Consider the following 22143-nt stretch of genomic DNA (forward strand, 5'->3'; position numbering starts at 1 on the left):
AACTAGTAAGATCACAGAGAGAAATGTGTGTTTTCCTTACATTTTTATTTTCAGCCTTGACTATAACCATATCACAGTCTCGAGCTTCAGCTTATCTCAGCCTTTTTTCCTGACATAAATATATTCAGTTCACCTCATAGAGATAACGGGATCATCGGAACTGTCAAGATAGCAAGGAACCTGCCTTTAGATTTCATATCATTCATCATTCAAGTGCTGTCTGTGATGCTGCCAAAACTAACAGAGAGTCTGATATCTTCTGGAAAAAAAAAAAAAAAGAGAGAGAAAAAAAAAGAGAGGTTTCCCAAAAACCTCTTTTGGATTGCTACTTTTCTTAATCAGTCTTTTTCTGTGGCACAAAACTGACATCTATTTGTTAAACAAATGTTTTGGTATTTAATTCAATTTCTGCTACTTCTCAAGGAATGAAAAGGTCTATTTCATGAAGCAATGCAAAAGGTGTTTTTGAGGAGAAATCTAGCAGGGAGATCAATTTACATTTTTTTATGGCAATTTGCATGATTGAGGTATTTCTCAAAGTACTACAACTTAGTGTAACACAGCTGCTTCAGTCACATTTCTCTGAAGCCTAGCTGCATCTCCTTTTACAGATCAATGATGTGTTCTATTTGTGATTTCCTCACCCTTTGGTAATTCACCCCCCTCCACCTTATTCCTTTCATTTGCTACCAGTACATTCCAATATGTGGTTTTCCTGTTGATTTACAGGACTACTGCAGCAAAATATATGTGAAACTTGTGAAATGGTTGTTTAACAGCAGACTGACCTTAGCAGGGCAATGACCTGCCACAGAAGTCAGGGTAAGAAAATAAACAAAACCCTCAGCTCCCAGAATTAGATGTCTGGGAGTGGAGGTGTTTCCAGGCAGCTCAGATACATGAATGAGTCTGCACTTTACCACAGACACAACTCACATTTAGGAGATTTTCACTGGACTGTGACCTGCTCTGGAAGTGAAATACATTACTTTAGCATGATCTTTGAGGGGAAAGATCATCAGTTGTTAATTAAAATAAACTCTTAATTCCCATTATTTGCCCCAGAACTGGTCAGATACCTTTGTTATACAAATGGGAAGGTATCATCTGATCACCTGTCTTCTAGAAAGTTTCCCACAGAAACTTTCATTAAATTGAAGTTTTCCATTTAATAAGATTTTAGTAGAGGAAGTTAGGAAAGTTTGAGAAGCAGGCTCCTTAAGGATTCTCCCAGCTGGGCAACTTCCAATTAACAAAAGGAATGAGGAGGTAGGCTGTGTGTTTGATGCAAATTTCCACTGACAGAAACACATCTTCTGTCAGCAGATAATAGCCTTAAGAGGCTCATATATGCCTGAATGTGGCCTGAGCTGGATGCAGTCATAGTGCCAGTAACCACAAATAATATCAGTTTAAAAGTCTGATCCAAAACACTGAATAACTTTTATGCTATAGGTTTTTTTTTTTTTTTTTTTTTTTTTTTTTCCCCAGGCATGTTAGAAATCACTGAGGGAGATTCTTAGAAGATCAGATGTGAAGATAAGGGCCTTTCTTGGTCATACATTCTAAAAACCAAAGAATCCTAATACAAGCTTTCTGCTCTAGTGTGACATGATAGAGATAAAAATGAGCTTGCCTCTTCATGGACTCAGAATAAGCAACATTTGCAAAAGTTCTCACTCTTGTGCAGACCTTTAGGTATCTGTCTGGGGAGATAATGGATATTCCCCCTCCACAATGGAGGGAAATGATATTAATCATATTCACTACACTTGCTTGCAGTTAGTTTGATTTTATACTTAAACCCATCCTAGTGTAACTTCTCTGTGCTGTATTAAAAGTTCTAGAACAGCAAGGTGTCACAATTTAAACAGGGGGCTGTAGGTCTACTCTTTCACAGGTGAGTGAATTAGCCATTACATTAACTAATTAAATAGCTTGTATAAGACAAACAGAAAGCGTAATCACTGTAATTATTTAAATAATAGCATCACCCCCTAAGTGAACTTAGGGAACTTTTAAACTTTACCTTCTAATAACCTATTTACATGTCCTTTCTTCTTTTTCTGGGTGAGTCCTTTCCCAGTTCTCATAAGGATCTTCCCCTTTTCTTCATCTCTTAGTTTATTCTCTCTTACTTGACCTTTCTTGACTCAACAATAACACTAACCTCTCAATAAATAACCCTCTTGAAATTGCTGCAACAGTTTCGGTGCAGAAGTATACTGACTGCATCTCTGAATAAACCCTTCCCTGCTGATAGGAACCTGGGGGTGTTGGCACTACCACAACAGTGGTAGTAGAAAAAGAGTAGAAAAAGAAAAGAGTAGGAGTAATAATAATAAAAGGAATTTTCACACAGTACTTACACATCCATGAATTCAACTTCATCCATGATTGCTTAAGGAAAACAGAGCAGATTCCTAACAATATACCACATGTTTTCAGAGTTGTACTCACCTCCAGTTAACATGAGAGCACATTTACACATGCAGTTGTCATTGTCAGCATCTTTTGTACTGAATTCAGCACCATGTAGTATCAGGCTACTCTGTTTTCCAGCTGTTCCACTGTGACCTTTTAAATAAAGCCTGAAACAGCAAGAAAAAACAATCAGTGTCACCAAAAGGAACAATAAAAGATCGAGATCTCTTTCCACATGAGGTTTGCCTTGTATTAAGTACATTCAGAAACTTCAGAAATGTCTTGTGTTTTGGCTCAATCTCTTTGTTGTTTCAGGTGTAAAATGAGGAAATTTAGGGTTTTTCAATGCGTCTGTAGTAGGACATAGTCCCTGAGCTGGAGCAGAACTGAGTAATCCACACTGGAAAATGCAAGAAAGTGTAAGGAGTGAGAGACACAAAAGAGAATGAGAGGTGCCCAGAGATGTGGAACACATTGACATAATAATTGAGTATTTGAATAGCTGGTCCCTTTACTTTGTCACAAAACAGCACTTAACAGTTAATGGCAGCCACGTTATTAATCCCTGGTCTTGAAAGAGGATTTCAGCACTTTCAGAATCTTTAATTCAACCAGTTACAGGACAAGCCAGCAACCCAGTTCTGCCAAAGCTGTCTCTGAGTGATGAATGGAGAATAACTTAGAGTCCAAGCCACAGAAGTCTTCATGATTTGCAATGCTAAATATTCCTTTCTGTAAGGGGTCTTGTCAACTAGCTGAAACCACAACCACGAGTTAGGAACCTAATCCCAGCCCCAGGAAGTAACAAGAGAATTTGTGTTGTTCAGTGCTTTTCAGTCCAAAGTCAAATGTGCCAGCTGCAGGGATGTTGAGTGGAGCACCTCTGTCTCACCAGAGGAACAATGGGGGACCTGGGCCTGTCTGACCTTAGTGCACAGTTGCAGGGACGTACACAAGGAAATGCTGAAGAGAGAAATACGAGGTTGCATACAGTGGTTTTCCATGCCTCTGCAAAACCATGTCTGGGAGTCAGACATCCCCAGGAGACTGACACTTGCAGCAAAAACTAATTTATGCACCTAGCTACCTAAATTAGACATCTGACCACTGTATTCCTATTTTTTCACAAAATAGTTCTGAAAGAGAAGGGCATTTTTTGTCATAATAGCTTCACATGCAGGAAGGAGGACACAGGATCTCAGTGTCTACTGGAGAAATAGGAAGCCATAATGCCTACATCCCAGGAACAAGCCCTAGTCTTTGGGTCAAGAGAGGAGGGGAATAAGCATCCCACACCTATCTCACTGAAAATTTACAGGCAAGAATACGTCTGCCACAAGGGAAACTAAAAACGTGATTTGATATCTAGTGGAATAGACCACTCCACTGAAAAGAAGGTGAGAAACATCTGTTCTGCTTCTTCTAGGGTTATGGAAGAGGTGTGAGTATATATCTTGAATATCTGATGTAAAATACAAAAGGATCCATGGGAGAATAAGTAGGGCTTAAGAATGTGAAATAGGAGAGATGCCTCTTTCTTTCTGGGATTTAGAACTGGGAGTGCTGTCCTATAAAATGCCTTCCCAGCTTCTCCATCAAACTCAGTGAAAAACAGTTGTGAGTCAGTGATTTTCGTGGCTGCCTCTTAGATTGTTCTTCAACTTAATCCAATGACTTTGGATGTATAAAAAAGAGCAAATATCTTTACCAGAGTGCCATTCTTCCATTTGTTTAGATGGAAGATAAATAATTTGCTGCAAAGTGGTCACATTGTCAACAGCAGAGGTAGGGAGCATCTCTAACCCACTCTCTTACACAGGAGTAGTTAAGATAAGGGCAGCTTTCTGAGATGGGGAGGATAGTATGTTCCCTAGACTGATTTATATAAAACCCAGTCCTCCCACAGAACTTTGGGTATGGAGCGCTCCTTCTGAAAGAGAGGAGAAGGGGCATACAGCTACCATATGGAAGTATTCCTTAATCAAGTGCATAGATACTGACTTTGTTGTCTTGCACACATCTGTGGATGCTAGATACAAATACAGCCAATGTTATTAAACTTGCCATGGAGCCTTGTTACAGAAAAGCCTCTTCTCAGTACCTCAGTGATGTTGTGTAGGAGATAGATGCTGAGTTACTGATCCATTTCAAGATGTGAAAGTGCAGAACTAGTTTTTGGGGCTCTAGAAAGTCTAAAATTCACACTTTCAAACTGATTTAAACTTCATCTAATTTTCAATTAAATTCTTCCTATGAATCCTTCTCGATCTTTAAAAATAGAAACAATAGCAGCTCCACATGCTATTCATGAATATATTAAAATAAAAATGTATTAAGAGAACCATGAGAGCTATCCTTCCAAAGTAGTTATACCAGCTACCTCCATTTGATTTTAAATGGTACTTGTCACCTGATCTGAGCCTGATGATCACATAACTTTGGATTTAATCCTTAAAGTCAATTTTGTATGTAGATAAGTAAATACATGCATATACATATAAAAATCTTGGATTATATATAAAAGCTTTTGATAGCCAAATACTTTTGGATAGCACAGAAATGGATAAGGCAAGATGTAAGCCACAATAAAACATCATGAAGTCTGTCAGAAGCTTAACAAGGAACGACCAAGGAGCAGAAATCCAGCAAGATCATTGCATTATTCTATTGTCCAATCACAGTGTCAATTACCATAATTACTATGTTACTCTATCAAAGGATGCTTGCTTTAGACAAGATTACACTAAATCTGGCTCTGATCATTGTCCTTTCTTTGTTCCACACAAAGTAAAGGCTGGAATTAATCACTGGAGTTTTGCCTTGTTTTGCAAGCTGTGCCTAATTTTTTGCAGAACAAAAAAAACTTCCTTGAGGTTGTGTTGATAGAAAAATTACTTTGTCACATGATATCTACAATCTGATTTTGAACTGCCATACATCCTCACTATATCAGCAACACCAAAGCTCACAGAAGTGTCATAAAGTCAATACAGAAAGCAATAGCTGTTTACTTAAATCAGAAAGACAATGCTAGCCAGACCTTATTTTATTAACAATCAACACTATAAAACCCACTTAGTCTAATAAAAAATATTCTTATACTGTAAGAAAACAATAAAGAAATGAGCAATGTGTGATGGTGTGCAATGTTTTCCCCAAAGGGGTAGGGCATTAGGATTATTTACAAGCTCATACTCTTGCATCGATATTTTACAAACATTCCACTCAGCACAGATTTAGATCTTTCCAGTAATGTTTGACTTTCCCTCAACACCACTTGTCTGGTAGGTCTCCAGTGACTTTACAAGGATAGAGCTTAGGTTAGCTCTAAACCTGAAACAAGCAACTGTAGTAGGCTTACCATACTGCAGCAGTGAAGAAGTGAGCCATATTTTAAAGCAGGAATTCTCTTGCTAGGGCAGCTCTCCCTCAACAGGCATTGCCAAAAGTTAGGAAATAAATAAATAAATACTGTAAAGTTGGCACTACTTTGGGCCAAAATCAGGCCTGAAGTAAAAAATAAAACTGAGACTGAAGCAGTCAGTTCTTTTCTTTCTGAACTTCTATTTAAGCCAGATGGATCAGAACCAACCTGATGTGAGATATCAAGTCTGCACACCACTGTCCTGCACTAGTGACTGATGAACCTTGTAGCTCTTGGCAGCAGTAGCTAACCTTAATATTTAGGCTTAGGTAAGTTTTTATTATTCTCAGAACAAAATTGGTAGGATTGGACCTTCAAAGTAAACTCTGAATAAGGACAGAATTGCCCTGCCTTAGAAAAGACAGAAATTCATGGTGGAGTTCTTCTTGGTTGCTCCTGAAGAAATGGGAAAGGAAGTTAAAAACAAACAAACAAACAAAACAAAACAAAACAAAACAAACAAACAAACAAGAAAATAATTCCAGACAAAAGCCAAGGAGCTACATTTCCATCATTCCCACTTGCTAACAGCTGGGAAGTTCTGAGGATCTGGGACAGCATTAGAAATGCTACTCAGATTTACAGTTTTGGTGGGAAAAACAAATTCATGCTCAAATAAACTCAAAGTCTACCTTATCTGTGTACAGTGGAATTGAAATGGCAACAAATAAGCATTAGCAAATAAATCATGAGTTAACAGAAGTAAGAGAAATATTGCATGTGTATATTAAGTTTTGAGGCCATCTGATGATGTCATTATGAAATGCTAAGATCCCTATGAGGAACGCAGAAGCTAATAGCATTAATTTAGAGAACTTTCTTAGTTGATGTACTACAGGAAAGACAGCATATTAAAAAAAAAAAAAAAGGCAACTGTTACCTCTTATCTAACATGAGTGTTAGAAATTCCCTCTGCATTTTTTCCATGTGATTATTGTTGCAATGACAGCTAGGATCTATATAAACAGATGGTGAGGAAGAACTCTCAAGCATATTTTGCTTTTTGCTTTTCACCATTCCTACTGTGTGACACAACTCCACTATCTGTTAGTCCCTTAAAACCAAGGCAAAGTATATTGTGTGGAAAGAATAGTTCTAAAAATGTCACACAAAAATCTGTAGGGAAGCCTGAAAAGACAATTCAAATTTGCATTTTGAGTAAATTTCCCTTTTGATCACCTTGATAATCTGGAATTCTTCTTTCAAACATAACAAGCTTAGCTGTGTTCACACCATGTTTGATGAGTTTAACAGATGAACCTGGAATAAGTCCAAAAAAAGTTCAAAAACAGTTCTATATTTCTGGAACCTGCAATCATAAAGATTGCATCATAGATAACGAGACATTAGAAGAACTAAAAAACAAGTGCAATCAAAAAATCTTGTGAAAAATTAGTGTGCTAAATTTTAATTAAAAGTAAAGGAGATGGTTTCTTCTTTTGTATTGTATTTGCTTATAGAGCACCTAACATCAGATTTTTATTTATTTATTTTTTATTGGAACTAGTGAGAGCTTCCAGTCTAGGACTCCGAGAATTTAGGTATGATCTATTTCTTTCTGTAATGCCTGTGTCTTTAGATATCACTCAGTCCTTCATTTAAAGCAGTCTCTCAATGACGGAGTTAAGATGTCTGCAAGTCTCTTCCAGCTTTTTTGGTGATTAATGCATACTTTGGAAATCAACAAAAAATACATTAGCTCACTGCAAACATTAGTAGTCATCATTAGGAGATGTGGAATACCACCTCAACTACCCCAGTGTTCATGGTCATTTTTATGAGTTAACATAAGCTCCAAATTCATAACTGCCATTTCCATTGTCATAGCAATAAAGATTTGGGCACAAATCATTATTGCAGTTTACAAACACCAGTAATGGCCTATGTTTCTTAACATAGAAAAATAGAGAAAAACAAGATTCTCGAAGTAGGGTTTAAAAGATACAATATGATGAATGAGAAGGACATATCAAAAGCTTGCCTTTGGGAAATCTGCAGAGAGATGCCTCTGAATTCCCACAGCCCTTTTGTCTCTCATTTAGCCTCAACAGGTTAAAATGTCTCTCTCTGTCACCTGCTCATTCCACATGACTGGCAGGAAGGAATCCTGAATAACAATCCCTCCTCAAGGGAGGTGTTGTTAATTTTGATGGCAAGTGTCTTTGAACAGAATGAATATATGGGGATTGGAATCCTAAACCCGTTTCCTGTTCTGAGCCTTCTCCTTACAGGATTTTTTTTTTTTTTCACCCAGTTTCAATAGGAGCAGAAGGTACCTAAATCTCAGCCCTGCCCATAAACTATTGGTTACTCCTGGAGTGTGGGAATATGTCTACACATGTTAATGTAAAAGTTCACATTGTCTGTACTCTGTATTAGCTGTGTGAAAGGCATGTTTGTTTTTACAACGCAAAAGACTATCATTATTTTGTCCTCTAGGTTTGAAGTGCCTGAGGCTGAAGCATTATTTTACTAATAACTAACTTGCATGTGATTCACACTTGCTTAGGTAAAAAAATAAAGGTAATTAAGAAGCAAGATAGATGGCTTAAATCTGCATCCAGTAACAAGCTCATTTTGAGGTTCAACAACTCATTCTGTCAAGTAGTGGGCTTTGATATATAATTAATATAGAGCAAGATTATTTCCTAAAAATGCTTATTTTCTTACACTAGTTAACTAGTTTCTTACACTAGTTAACTTAGGCCAGAATGGTCAGTGTGAAGTAGACATCTAAAATTTAGATAGCTTCAGTCTGATGAAGTGAAACCCATTACTAAAGACCCTTACTTAGATTAGGTAGAGCTTTATGAATTGCTATATTAGTCAACTGAACTCCATTTGTGATATGTAGGCAATAAAGTCCCTTTATGAACCAAAGCCCATTGGCCTGCAAACATTTAGGAGGACCCATTAAGAGATTATTCTCAGGTCACTCTTTTATTTCTAGACGTTAACAGTAATAATATGAAGTAAAAATAAATAAATAAATAAATAAATCAGAAACAGAGAGCAGCTTTCTTTTAAGTTCATATTTCTGGTCAAAAATGCTTTGATTATTAGGAATCATGTATAATTTATCTATTAAATAAAACATAACAACTACTAAAGTTATATTAATTATTGTTGGCTCTTCGTAAATTTTCTCAATAAGCCTTTTCCTGAATACATTAGAAAACTGCATGAACCCTCAGTAACAGTTGCCCCTGAATAGGAAAAGTACCTTTATAATAAAGACGTATTCCAAATATTTAATGATAGATAATATACAGTAAAGAGGAGACAAAATCTAAATAATCATTCCAAAGAAAACCTGCTGTGGCTGAGAATCCTGTTAAAGATGAAGCTAAAACTAACATGTTAACTATCTGGGAGGCTTAATTCTGGTATTCAACTTTTTCAATATTGAATTCTCTCACTAAAGGATAAAGAGAAACATCCCTTTGCACACATTTCTCAATTCAGTGGAAACATGGGCTCCTTGTTGGAGATGGAGCATGAATCACTTGTGGTTATTGGGTAGTGTCCTGAGAGACTGAATTGGGTTGCAAAGTGCAAGGCATTATTGTCAGTGCTTCTGCCCTTCAGATTACAGTTAGATTGCCTGGGTACCTATATGAATGCTTATAAGGGAAGAAGAAAATAAACTTTATTCCTAAGTATAGCCTACATTTTCAGGGAAAAATATATATAACAAGTTTTGTTAGGGCAGTGACTACTCTCTTTATGAAAGCAAAACTAACACAAAACCTAATGTTTCATCATATATTTAAATTGTTTAACTATCAAGAACATAACAGCAGATGAGATCATTAGATGATCATTAGAATTAAATTAAAAGCCACTCTCAACAAAAGAAAATTACATTGGAGAAATTAAAACAACAAGATAGGGTTCATTCACCACTACTCTCACAATCTTTTGAGGTGTTTCTAACCCATTTATATGAGTTGATAACTTTATTGATGCCCATTCCAGAATGACTGATATAAAAGTATCAACAATATGAAGAACAGAAATGTCACAGCTGATGTCTGTCTGCAGAAAAACATCACTATTAACTGTAAAAGCACAGCAATTCTAAAGTCTTCCTACTCCTAAATTTAGACCAAACTGGGCAACAGTGCATGTAGTAAATTCATAATTTATTTAACTTTATTGCACTCCTAATAGAATTTGTAACTCTGCAAACAGTTGACACAGTGGTTCTGCAAACTGTCAAAAACCTGAATAATGGAGTAAGTAGCTCTGACAACTTGAACAGATTTTTAATTTGGCACTGAATATTCTTGCTGCCAGCACATGAAAATAATTTCCTCCCACAATTCCTTAAGAAAAGTGTAAAACAAGATGACCTCTGTATTCCTCCTCTGCTGCTCTGTAGCAATGACTCAATGTTTTAATTATTAAGTTTGACATTACTGCAACTCCTTGCCCATTCCCCTGTTGAGACAAGTGAAATGTGCCAGCCCTTCATAACATAAAAAATATTAATTCAATATATCCGGAGTAAGAACATATATCTTCCAGTTTTAAAGATAAAATGGTGAAATAAAATACAGAAGTAAATGTATTTGAACAGTTTTCCTTTATAATTGCCTCAGTATAGCCTATGGGACATCAAACACCATGTGGTAAGTAGACTCTTCTTGGGATGGCGCACTATTAACAGAAATCCTTGCTTTCTCTCTGAAGAGCTTGTGCTAATTTTAGGTTGTGTTTGAGCCACGCACACCTGAATTGTCAAAGGAGAAAAACCTGATAAAGAGGAGGCTTCTGATGATGCAGGCTGACATGTGTCAGCTAATAACTGAGCCATGAGAAAAACAGAGCTACACATTACACCAAACTAAGTTGGTGTAACATTACTAAGAGCCTAGTAACCTTCCGTGATGTACTGGATGTGAATTTATAGAAATAACATAACAAATTTGTCTTTCCTATATTAAATTTCTTTAGTAACTGACTCAAGTACTATATTCCCTGGAACCAGGTACAGTAAGCAGGGATAAAAAGATATCCAAAAAGATATCCAGACTTACTGCTAGACAATTTTTTCCTACCACAAGGCGAGCGGCCTGCCATACTGCTTTATGCAGACAAATGGTGCTTTGTCACAGCTTACAAAAAATGTCTAAAAATATGTTTATTCTGGATAGTGAACAAGCAAACATATGCTTCTACTACTTGAAATACTTGCTACAGAAGCCACAGAAACAGTCTCTGCAGCAGTGTGAGCTAAGTTTGCAGCTGATGTCAGTAACATGGTGGTGATGGAGAGGAAACATACGGCAACACTCATTTTTGCTGCTAACAGGGACAGAAACATATTTAAAGGCTACCATGACAATGATGTGTTGAACAGAACTAATTCCCTCTACTCTAATCTCTCACCAAACACAGTGCAGAGGAGAGACTTTAAAACAATACTACCATTTTCTGTTAAAACTGTTTTTCATCACAATACTTGTTAAAACAAAATCATCCACCATATTTCTTTTTTCCACAGAAATCTGAAACTAAACTTTCCAGTTATTAGATTTGTTACCTCCTTACTAATGAAAAGTTTAAATCTTGCTACTGTACCACCACCTAATTAAATGCTAAGATTTTCTGCTGCTACAGAAACTACCACTTTCATCACGATTCATCACTTTATAATGTATACTGTGTTCATGTAGAAAGTATAGGGACAATTTTCATTTTTAAACTTGAAGTAACTCAATGTGATCAATGTTTCAGACATACATGTAAACAGTAAACGTATTAGTATATGTTTACTATACTAATTTGTTATATATTACTATATATATATATTACTATACAATTTGTTATATATATATACAAATTGTTATGCTAGCATTATAGATAGATGAACTTCTTAAAAAATAAAATTCAAAGATAGAGGTTCTAACTGAACATTTGCCGAGGACTCAAGCATAGCCAAGTTTAGAGAAATTTGGTTAACTTAAAATGTAAAAATATTTTTCATCGAATTTAACTATACTCCCTGGGTTTGGCTGAAGCCAACAGCAAAAATGCCAAAACTGATTCTCAAGGGGATTTTTCAGCACAGAAATAAAGGGACCCTCCACAGAAACTCATATTTAAAAAGTTTTTAAGGTTTAGATAAGTAATCAGACATTCTGCTGCTTACCTTTACTGAATTGCTGAAACTTGCAATGTTTGTTTATTTTTATTTTAATATTTACCATCCATTGAAGCTTTGGGCTCATTGGAAATTGTAAAGCTTTGGTATAACTGAGCATTAGTTTGAAATTTTATTTAGCTCTGAACTGATTAATCCTGCTTGAAAATGCATTTACAAAGACCCACAAAACTCTAGGAAAATTTAAATTTAATAATTCCTCCAAAACATGCTTGGAGTTCTAAACATCTCCTAAATATAGTCTGTTGAAATTCATGTGGGTATTTAATAATAGTGGATTTCATAAATCTATGCTTTCCTTGTACTGAGGGTGATGTTAATTACCCAATGCCATCCACATGGGTTGTATATTATCCTAATTAGCTGTTTTAGATAAAATATAATGGAAAACTTCATGTATCAGCATGCTCTAAGTGCTAAATTTACTCTGATGACTACTGTAGAGATACTAGCATCTTGTTACCCTGAAGTGTCATTGAAAAATATCATTTACAGACCACAATAAAATACTTATCACATTGTTTACTTAATTGAAAAAAAAATTAATCATAAGTCACTGCAAAAGTTACAAATTTCGTAGATAGACATCTCAAAGAATTAAATAAATCTTAATGAGATAGGTTGATGCTCAACAATTAATGTGTGCAAGTAGTATATAATAAATGCAGTTTTGTTTCTGTTGGATGTTATTTGTTTTTTACTTTGTAAAGAGTGTGCTGAAAATTACAAAACTATGGTTTTGATATAAGAAGGTTAAGTACCACAAGTCCATCTCTACAACTGAATTATTCTAATTCAATCTTTTCTATGTTTCATGCCATTCATGCCAATTAGGACAGAAAAACTGTGTCAATGACATTTAAATGTGGCATTTTTTCTCCATTTACAGTGAAGCAAAAGAAAACATAGCTACGTACTTTCTTTTTCTCCTCAGTATTTGCCTGAAGCTACGATATCAGTAAAACCTATTTAAGAATGCTTGCTTATTAATTTATGAATTAATCTATTAATTCATAAATATCCTTTTACAAAATACAGTTTAAAGTCCTAAAGGCCTAACTGTTTAAAAGAAAAAAAAAAAAAGAAAAAAGAAAAAAGAAAAAAAAAGTCATTATAGCATTATCTGTGTACTCAGCAATTACACATTCTCTTTATATACTGGAATAACAACCTACTGTGCTTATTAGAAGAAAACTCAGGCTTATTCAGATGAAAGCCTTTTGTGATTAGAAAGTCATTGTCACTGTATTAGATGAGTTTTATATAATGTCTAATTCTCAAGGTTCCAAAATTGTATATACATATTTATATGCATTTATGTATATATGCATATACTACTATATATAACATGTACAAACTAACAAAAAATAAAAGTAACTTCCTAAATGTAGACAGTTCTTTATTTTACTGCACTCTCACTTTTTCTTTAACTGTGGAGGTTCAATCAAATGTTTGTACAGCTTTGCCTGCCTTAGTCTGCCTGAAACAAGTAACTGTCCTAAGGGTCTGGACTATTTTTCAGAACAGAAATTGATATTTTAAATAATAATGTCCCTTTTCTTAAATATTAGTCTATCTCTTTCAAGTTCCACATTTGTGATAACATCGCAGGTCACAAATCAAGCATTGAGATAACTAATTAACATTTATGTGGGCCTGCCCTGCAGGAGAAACAGAGATCAGGAGTAGTATACAGTATGAACTATTTTGTTTGCAATGAAAGCAAGTGGTAAGAATAAGATAGAAGAGAATAGAATATGAAAAATAAAAGAGAAAACAAAGACTAATACTGAGACAATGTATTCAGAATCCAGAGACTTTACATAAAACAAAATAGGTCAATATCCTTGAAATAACTTATGCTAAAAAATGCCATTGATTTGATCTATCTCCTATAAGGAGACCACCTCCTGTGATTCACCTCATGGAAACATTTACACTTTTACACAGTGAAAATAAAATGCTGTCACTCTGATCAAGAATCATGCCTGATATTCCTTCAAGTCGTGCATATGGGCTAAGGCTGCTGGCTAAAAAAACAATGAGAGGAACACTACCTCATATAATTACTGAGCTGAAATATCAAAACTGAAATTTTGTTTTTCTCAAAAAGTTTCTTTTTTTTTTTTTTTTCATAAATTGTATGTTGAATAAAGTGTAATCTCTAATCACCTTAAGAAATTATTTAAATACTGAATAGGAAATATCATCTAGGTTGAATAAACTTTTTCCACACATTTCACAAAATCTCAGAATCACCTAGGTTGGAAGAGACCCCTAAGATCACCGAGTCCAACTTCTGACCTAACACTAACAACTAAACCGTATCACTAAGCTCTACATCTAAATGCCTTTTAAACACCTCCAGGGATGGTGACTCTACCACTTTCCTGGGCAGCCCATTCCAGTGCCTAACAACACTTTCAGTAAAGAAGTTCTTCCTAATATCCAACCTAAACCTCCCCTGGTGCAACTTTAGCCCATTCCCCCTCATCCTGTCACCAGGCATGTGGGAGAATAGACCAATCCCCACCTCGCTACAGCCTCCTTTAATGTACCTACAGAGAGTGATAAGGTCACCCCTGAGCCTCCAGGTTGAACAATCCCAACTCCCTTGGCTGCTCCTCGTAGGACTTGTTCTCCAGACCCCTCACCAGCTTTGTTGCCCTTCTGTGGACTCACTTGAGCACCTCGATGTCCTTCTTGTAGTGAGGGGCCCAAAACTGAACACAGTACTCAAGGTGTGGCCTCACCAGAGCTGAGTACAGGGGGACAATCACTTCCCTAGACCTGTTGGCCACACTGCTTCTTATACAAGCCAGGATGCTGTTGGCCTTCTTGGTCACCTGAGCACACTGCTGCCTTATATTCATCTGACTATCAACCAATACTCCCAGGTTGTTCTCTGCCAGGCTGCTTTCTAACCACTCACCTCCCATCCTGTAACACTGCTTGGGGTTGTTGTGCCCCAGGTGCAGGACCTGACACTTGGCCTTGTTGAACTTCATGCAGTTGACCTCAGCCCATTGGTCCAGCCTATCCAGATCCTCCTGCAGAGCCTTCCTACCCTCAAGCAGATCGACACACGCTCCTAACTTGGTGTCGTCTGCAAACTTACTGAGGGTGCACTCGATGCCCTCATCCAGATCATCGATGAAGATATTAAAGAGGATTGGCCCCAGCACCGAGTCCTGGTGAACGCCACTAGTGACTGGCCTCCAACTGGACTTGACTCCATTCACCACGACTCTTTGGGCCTGGCTATCCAGCCAGTTTTTAACCCAACGAATCGTACACCAGTCAAAGCCATGAGCAGACAGTTTCTTCAGAAGAATGCTGTGGGAAATGGTGTCAAAAGCCTTACTGAAGTCAAGGTAGACCACAACCACAGCCTTTCCCTCATCCACCCAGCATGTCACTTTGTCATAGAAGGAGATCAGGTTTGTCAAGCAGGATCTGCCTTTCAAAAACCCATGCTGACTGGGCCTGATCGCCTGTTTGCCCTGCAAGTGCCACATGATGACACTCAAGATAATCTTCTCCATGAGCTTCCCTGGCACTGAGGTCAAACGAACAGGCTTATAGTTTCCCGGGTCTACCTTCCAGCCCTTCTTGAAGATGGGCGTCACGTTTGCTAGCCGCCAGCTGACTGGGACCTCCCCCGATAGCCAGAACTGCTGATAAATGATGGAAAGTGGCTTGGCCAGCTCTTCCACCAGTTCTCTCAGTACCCTTGGGTGGATCTCATTGACTTGCATACATCTAACTGCTGTAGTAGGTCGCCAACCATTTCCTTGTGGATTGGGAGGGCCACATTCTGCTCCTTATCCCCTTCCACCAGATCAGGGTACATTACCACAGGCACAATAGCTAATTGAAATTGTGGGAGGCATCTTTAAAATACTTACACTATATTTTTTCTTTGTGAAGAGCTTTACTGTACAGAAAATAATCATTATTGACAGAAATGGTAATAGTCTACAATTAATTTTTCATCAATTTTGTTTGGATTATTTATACTTTGAAATTATTCTGTGCTAGCAGTGCAATCTTACATTTGTGCTCCTTTGGGCATTTACAGATTTTGTTTTTGAAATTTTTCCAGTGTTAATGACCCTCTCAAATCATACTGCAGCATTGCTATAATGTGTCTGGAAAGGAATGAGTTTGTAGCTGCCAACAGACTAAAATTTAAAGAAATAAGGAATAACACATTAAAATAAATATTTTGGGTTCAGCATGAGATTTTCAAGATTTATGATGGGATTCATGTCAAGGGATATGTCCTTCCCACTGGGTGAATCTCAGAGGAAAATACAAATCTGTTTTTCTGGAACGTTATGTTCAGATAAATTGTTCATTAAGATTTCTATTCACTTACCTATGTTTGTTCAGTCCTGATGGAGAAGCCAGTTGACAGTTTATGAATTTCTACTAATTAGATTAATGGGGTTAATTTGGTAGCTGAGGAAAATGACATTAGCAAATAGTAAAGGATACTGAAGAATTGCTTTGTGGAAATGACAGGAAATGTAATTATTTCCAAGTATGGAAATAATAAAAAGTTGTATTGAGGACAACATAATTGTCATGATCTCCTTCTTATCATAGTATATATTTTATTTATTTATTTATTTTTGCATGCACACTAAAGAGTGTGCAACAGTAATGAAGCAAGAATGATTTGACCTTCAGTGACAAGTGACAGCTCTGGTGGCCCAGACTCAGCAAAGTACTTAGTATATGCTTAAAAAAAAAAAAAAAAGTGTTTAAGTGCATCGCTGAATCAGGGCCTCAGTCCACTTTGGAAAAAAAATAATAATAATAATAAAATAATAATAAAAAAGAGGAAGGAAAAGAGAAGAAAAAGGGCAAAGAGGAAGAAAGGCCTCCCTTACTCATATAGGGTTATTTACATTGCAAGTATGACACTAAGTTTTGTTGTTTGTTTGTTTGTTTTTTTTAATTTAAAGATTATGACATTGAAAACAGGATGTAGAATGAAAATACATACAGAAGCATGTCCCTCCCCCAGACTGAATAATTTGCAACAGCTCTTGCTTGATCTGTTTACTCTTTATTGGCTCTGCCCTACAACATGCTATGCTCATTCTCTGGCTTTCTCCATTATCATACAAAGGTTGTACTTTCATTTTGATTGTAAGTACCTAAGAAAAGGTAACATTTTAAAAGTGACTGACACAGAGTGTCTCTGTGCAATGTTTATAGTTATTTGAAAAATAAATATTAGCTTCACTGTTTGCTTGGTTTTCTGAATGCAAAATTTAGTTTAAAAAATGCCAAAATGAGTTATGTGGCACTAAGACCTCTGTAGAAAAATATAAACAGACTGTTAAAACATATTTCAACTCCCTTGGCGTCATTTGTGGCTGATAAACAGTCATATATGAGTGAAAGGTTCACTGACTGTCACCCATTTATGATCCAAGTTTTTTGCTGGTGCCACACTGACCAGGCTAACAGCGATCAGCATGTCTTACATTTTTTTTTGTTGGTTTTGTTTTTTCCCTAAAAACACAGGTCATGACCTCCTAAGAGCTGAGATTCAGAATAATGTTTCTCTCATTCAGATGTCATTGAGGTAGGTACATAGGGTTTTACTTCAATGCAACCAAATTACAACACTTTTTTTTTTTTTTTCCTAGTTAGACTTCCAATGTTATTGAGTACCTTTTTCCTTTGAGATATGAAGAAAATTTATTTTAACTTTGCAGACCAATCAACCAACAACAACCACAACAAAAAAAGCACAGTGCTTCAGATACCAGAATAGTTCTGTACTCAGATGTTCAAATGTGATCTATTTGTAGGTTTATGTGAAGTTGTAGCTCTGTAGACATGGTGTATGCCTTCAGTTTTTGCTCTAACTCATCAACTGCACTGCTGCTGTGGAACAAATACTGTATAATAAAACTTTTTATTACTTTCACTTCAGAGGGAGACACAGCAAAATCAGCTATGATTTTATTCAGTAGGAAAAACAAAGTAAAACAAAACAACAAACTCTTTACGACTGTTTTAGCTACTGACTCCGGAAAAAGCTGGGATGATCCCGTTCTCTAATTCTCTTCAAGCCTCATAGATACACTCTGCTTTTTAACTCCTGAAAAAAACAAATTCACAGAAAATAACGCACTGTTTTGCTGGCACTATCCTGAAAATACAATAAATCAGGGCAGAAAGTTCACAGATTCAGGGTTGATAATGATAGGAAAAAAAAAAAAAAAAAAAAAAAAAGAACCTAGAGTTGGTAGGCTGTGCAGTTGCTAACATACATTGGAGAATTTAACAATGAACATACTAGATTAAATAAGGGTCACTATAAGAATTCCTACATGTTTTTTTGCAGGCAGATGAAAGCTTAGTCTGTTGGGTCTCTGAGCAGACATGAGCTCATTCTGCCCACACTCCATCCTGGCTGGAAGCTCTAGTGTCGTAATAAGCACGACACTGAGCCCACTCAAGGGCAGGATATATTAGCTTGGGCTTGGTGCCACATAGACAGGTCTGTCCAGCTTCTGTTTAGCTCAGAGAGTGGGCAGAGAGAACCAACCTCTATGCAGGCACAGAAAATGAACATCACTCTGTTAGAATCTCTACAGAGATTTTCTCCAGTCCATGCCATTCTTTGCTTCCACATTGTGGAGATTTTAAGTTTGAACTTTCAGCTAATGAAAGGTGAAATTAATCTCATGCCTGTCAGGGTGGGGTCCCATTTAGTAAACCAGAAAAATGTGGATGTTTCAGAAAACTTTCTGAATTATTACTTTTTTTATCTGCAGATATTGTCAATAAAGCTAAATAAATTATTCATAATCTTGTCAACACTTCGGAGTCAAGTTCGCTTTTATAGAAAACCTGGTCATCCACAGGAAGATACTTGTCTAACTGAAATCCTTTAAAGACACATCTCATTGGATGTATCCACATTCCTTTTTTTTTTTTTTTTTTTTTGGCCTAGCATTTGGAAAAGTCAGTTTCTTCAGGTTTAACTAGATTTACGACAAGAACAATGTACAGGTTAAATCGTTTGACCTGGACCTGTATCTGCATCTTGAAAATGCTTTCCATGCCATTATGTAATACTAGGAAGAGTGATACGGTCATGGAATCTGCATTAAAGAAACCTAAATTTTACTGAGATACTTTTCTCATCACAGAATATCAGAATCACAGAATCATCTAGGTTTGAAGAGACCTCCAAGATCACCAAGTCCAACTTCTGACCTAGCACTAGCAAGTCCTCCACTAAACCATATCACTAAGCTCTACATCTAAACGTCTTTTAAAGACCTTCAGGGATGGTGACTCAACCACTTCCCTGGGCAGCCTATTCCAATGCCTAACAACCCTTTCAGTAAAGAAGTTCTTCCAGATGTCATTTTACTTCTGAATTTTACTTCTTTTACAGTCATTTAATGTTTGTGCCCTTGAACTCAAAGATTCATTATGTTGTAATGTTAAATCATCAGTGTACCAGTGATTTGCAACCAGTAATGAAAAAGTCTAAATGCTAACAATGCTAACATGTCCTTCTTACACTTGGTGCACAAATTTTTACTATGGTAATCAACATTTTGATGGTTACTATAAATATTATAGAATTTTAACACTTCTGGCATTATACAAGACCTAAGTAAATTTACAGAAGGAAAAAGTGGCAACAAGAATTCTAAAGTGCTGATTAAGAAAACTATTGTAACATTTAAAATTTTTGTGCTATTTAATTTATTATTAGAAACAGAAACAATTGAAGACATTACTTATGTCCCTGTGATGGACAGCCTGAATTTAAATGCCATCTAATCTTGAAGATATCTGGATATCCTACACAGCCTACTTTTGATATAAAAAAATCCCTCATAGGAACAAATATAGTGACAAATATGCAGAAATATCTCAGCTTCACAAGGTTCTTTTATTCAGGAACTGTTTCACGTCAAAGCCCGACTGAGAAAAAGAAATTACTTTGACTTGATGTTTCTAGTTTCTACAATACGCTAAATTCTACTCTAATACAAATATTCATAGGTTGAAGATCTTTGTAAATGTTTCATCAGAAGAGGATTAAAGAAACACAGAGCCCCTTTTGCCATTGTTATTGGATAAGTGGGAGCTGTTACCTTGATGATAATGAAGTCCATTGGCACTAGGCTTTTATAAACATTGCTAAAATACTTGTTTTACACTCATGCTTAATACAAACATATATGGATGGCATAAAGAAACAGAGGCTTAGAAGGGAGAAACACTGTACAAAAATAATTATTACTCATCAAGATAATCCTATCAAAATGACAATATTTTACATTGGAAAACAGAAAAAAAAAAAAAGCCATTAGCTTATAAAAACCCATTCAGCTTTCTCCTCAGTGCCCCTCTTCATGCTTTGCCTGTCCCTGATAGCTGGTGAAATCCCCACTGAATTACAATATGTAAGTTGAACAAGTAAGATCACTACTGAGTTTACATATGTGTTTTTCTGCAAACATTTACATACATTAAAGACTTCTCACAGATTTGTGTGCATATGTGGCAGCCCTCAGTGTGGTTTCACTACAGTGTTCTTGCTTTCCATTATATTACTTTCACAAACAAGTCTAATATTTTTTTAATATATATATATATTTCTGTACAGATAAATACCAGTAGTAGAGCCACCAGTAGTCCTTCTGCTCAACCTTTCATATAACAATTTACTGTTCCAAGTTGATACTCCACACATAACAGTTGTGGTTTCTATTCACTCAGCAAGAGAAGGGTTTTAAACCACAAAGATTCCCTCACAACGGTGATGTAACCAGCAACGTGTCCTACTGCAAAAAAAAAAAAATAAAATTGTTCAAGATTTGCTGAGTCTTGGAGTGCAAGTATAAGCAGAGTTGTTTATACAGTGTCCAGAGTTTAGGGATACTCCTCTCTGTTTAATACCATATTTGCATCATTTATCAAAGACTAGTAATTCAAAGTACAACGTAGCTTGTGTAGCAGGGAGCACAATCTTGTATTTCCCTTTCCCACCTCATTGACAAGTGGTATCTCACCAAGTACCTACCATCTGCTGAGCAGTGAATTCCTTCCTGTGTACTATCAGAGATTCAATGAAGAGCCTTTCCCCTTCAGTACGTATTGCTGCATTCTCTTGGGAAACAGTAACTGTGCTCTGGATTCTCTCTAGTGAATGAAGGGCTTAGCCCATTTTTTTTAATTATTATTATTATTTTTTTTTTTTTTTTCTGAGTAAGACAGGACATTGTCTGCTACTTTCAGGCCATGGGCTGTGAATCATCAGTGGATATAAATGACTTGCTATTTTCAGAATTTACTAATGGTTACTCTAGGCAGTTCTCTGCTCCACATGTTGCCTGATTTGGCTTTCAGTCTAAGGAGCTTATCTCTTCCTAGGCATGCAAAGAGAATTGAGTGTCCCAGTTAGGGTCCTGCAGTCTGTTTGTAGAGCCCAACAACTTTAATATTAGATATAGATATATAGATATTAGAAATAAAGACTTCATCTCATCCACCTGTAAGAAACCATGTCTCATTTGTGTATAAGTACTTAAATTCACTAAATCCAGGATGATGTTTAAGTCTAGTAAATTGTTACAAACTCTTTCTTTTTTTCTTGCCTTAAGTAATCAGTAGCTTGAATTGATGTGCTTATTTTATTGTAGATAAGCTTTTTGGGAAAATAAGATACTTTTGTTCTTAATCGTGTTATTTTCTTTTCTTTTCTTTAAAAAAAAAAAAAAAAATGCGTGTAGGAGCCTGGAGGAAGAGATAATGATATTCCCACTATGTTCCACAGTGATAGCTCTGGTGGAACATATTGGAAAACAAGCTTCTGTCCAGCGATGAAGTTGAAATACCCTAAAACACCAAAGGGAAGAAACTTTTCTAAAAATATAAGAACACAATCAAATGTAATTATTGAAAACTTCTTATTAATAACCTACCCCCCAAAAAAAAAGGAAAAAAAAAAAAAAGAAAAAGGAAGATAGCTACAAGAAAATATAGATATATGAAAATATGTATGAATATATGAAGAAGAGTTAATTCACTTTTGGTGAAATAAGTATATCAATCTGAAGAAGATAATTGGATA

The 22143-nt window shown here is 36.1% G+C and overlaps 1 protein-coding gene across 2 annotated transcripts in view; it reads right to left on the reverse strand.

Annotated features, from left to right (window-relative positions):
• The window catches only part of ANGPT1 (angiopoietin 1), a 188221-nt gene that overhangs the window by 11970 nt on the left and 154108 nt on the right, over nt 1-22143 (reverse strand). Inside the window, exon 8 of one of the 2 annotated variants that reach the window (XM_084509721.1) lies at nt 2461-2591. In XM_084509721.1, the coding sequence (XP_084365847.1) occupies nt 2461-2591 (131 nt within the window). Of the gene's footprint in view, nt 1-2460; nt 2592-20365; nt 20855-22143 lie in introns of those variants that run through there. The other variant, XM_084509722.1, reaches the window with a different exon arrangement.

Source organism: Aythya ferina (genome assembly GCF_964211825.1).
Source record: "Aythya ferina genome assembly, chromosome: 2".
Lineage (NCBI taxonomy): Eukaryota > Metazoa > Chordata > Aves > Anseriformes > Anatidae > Aythya > Aythya ferina.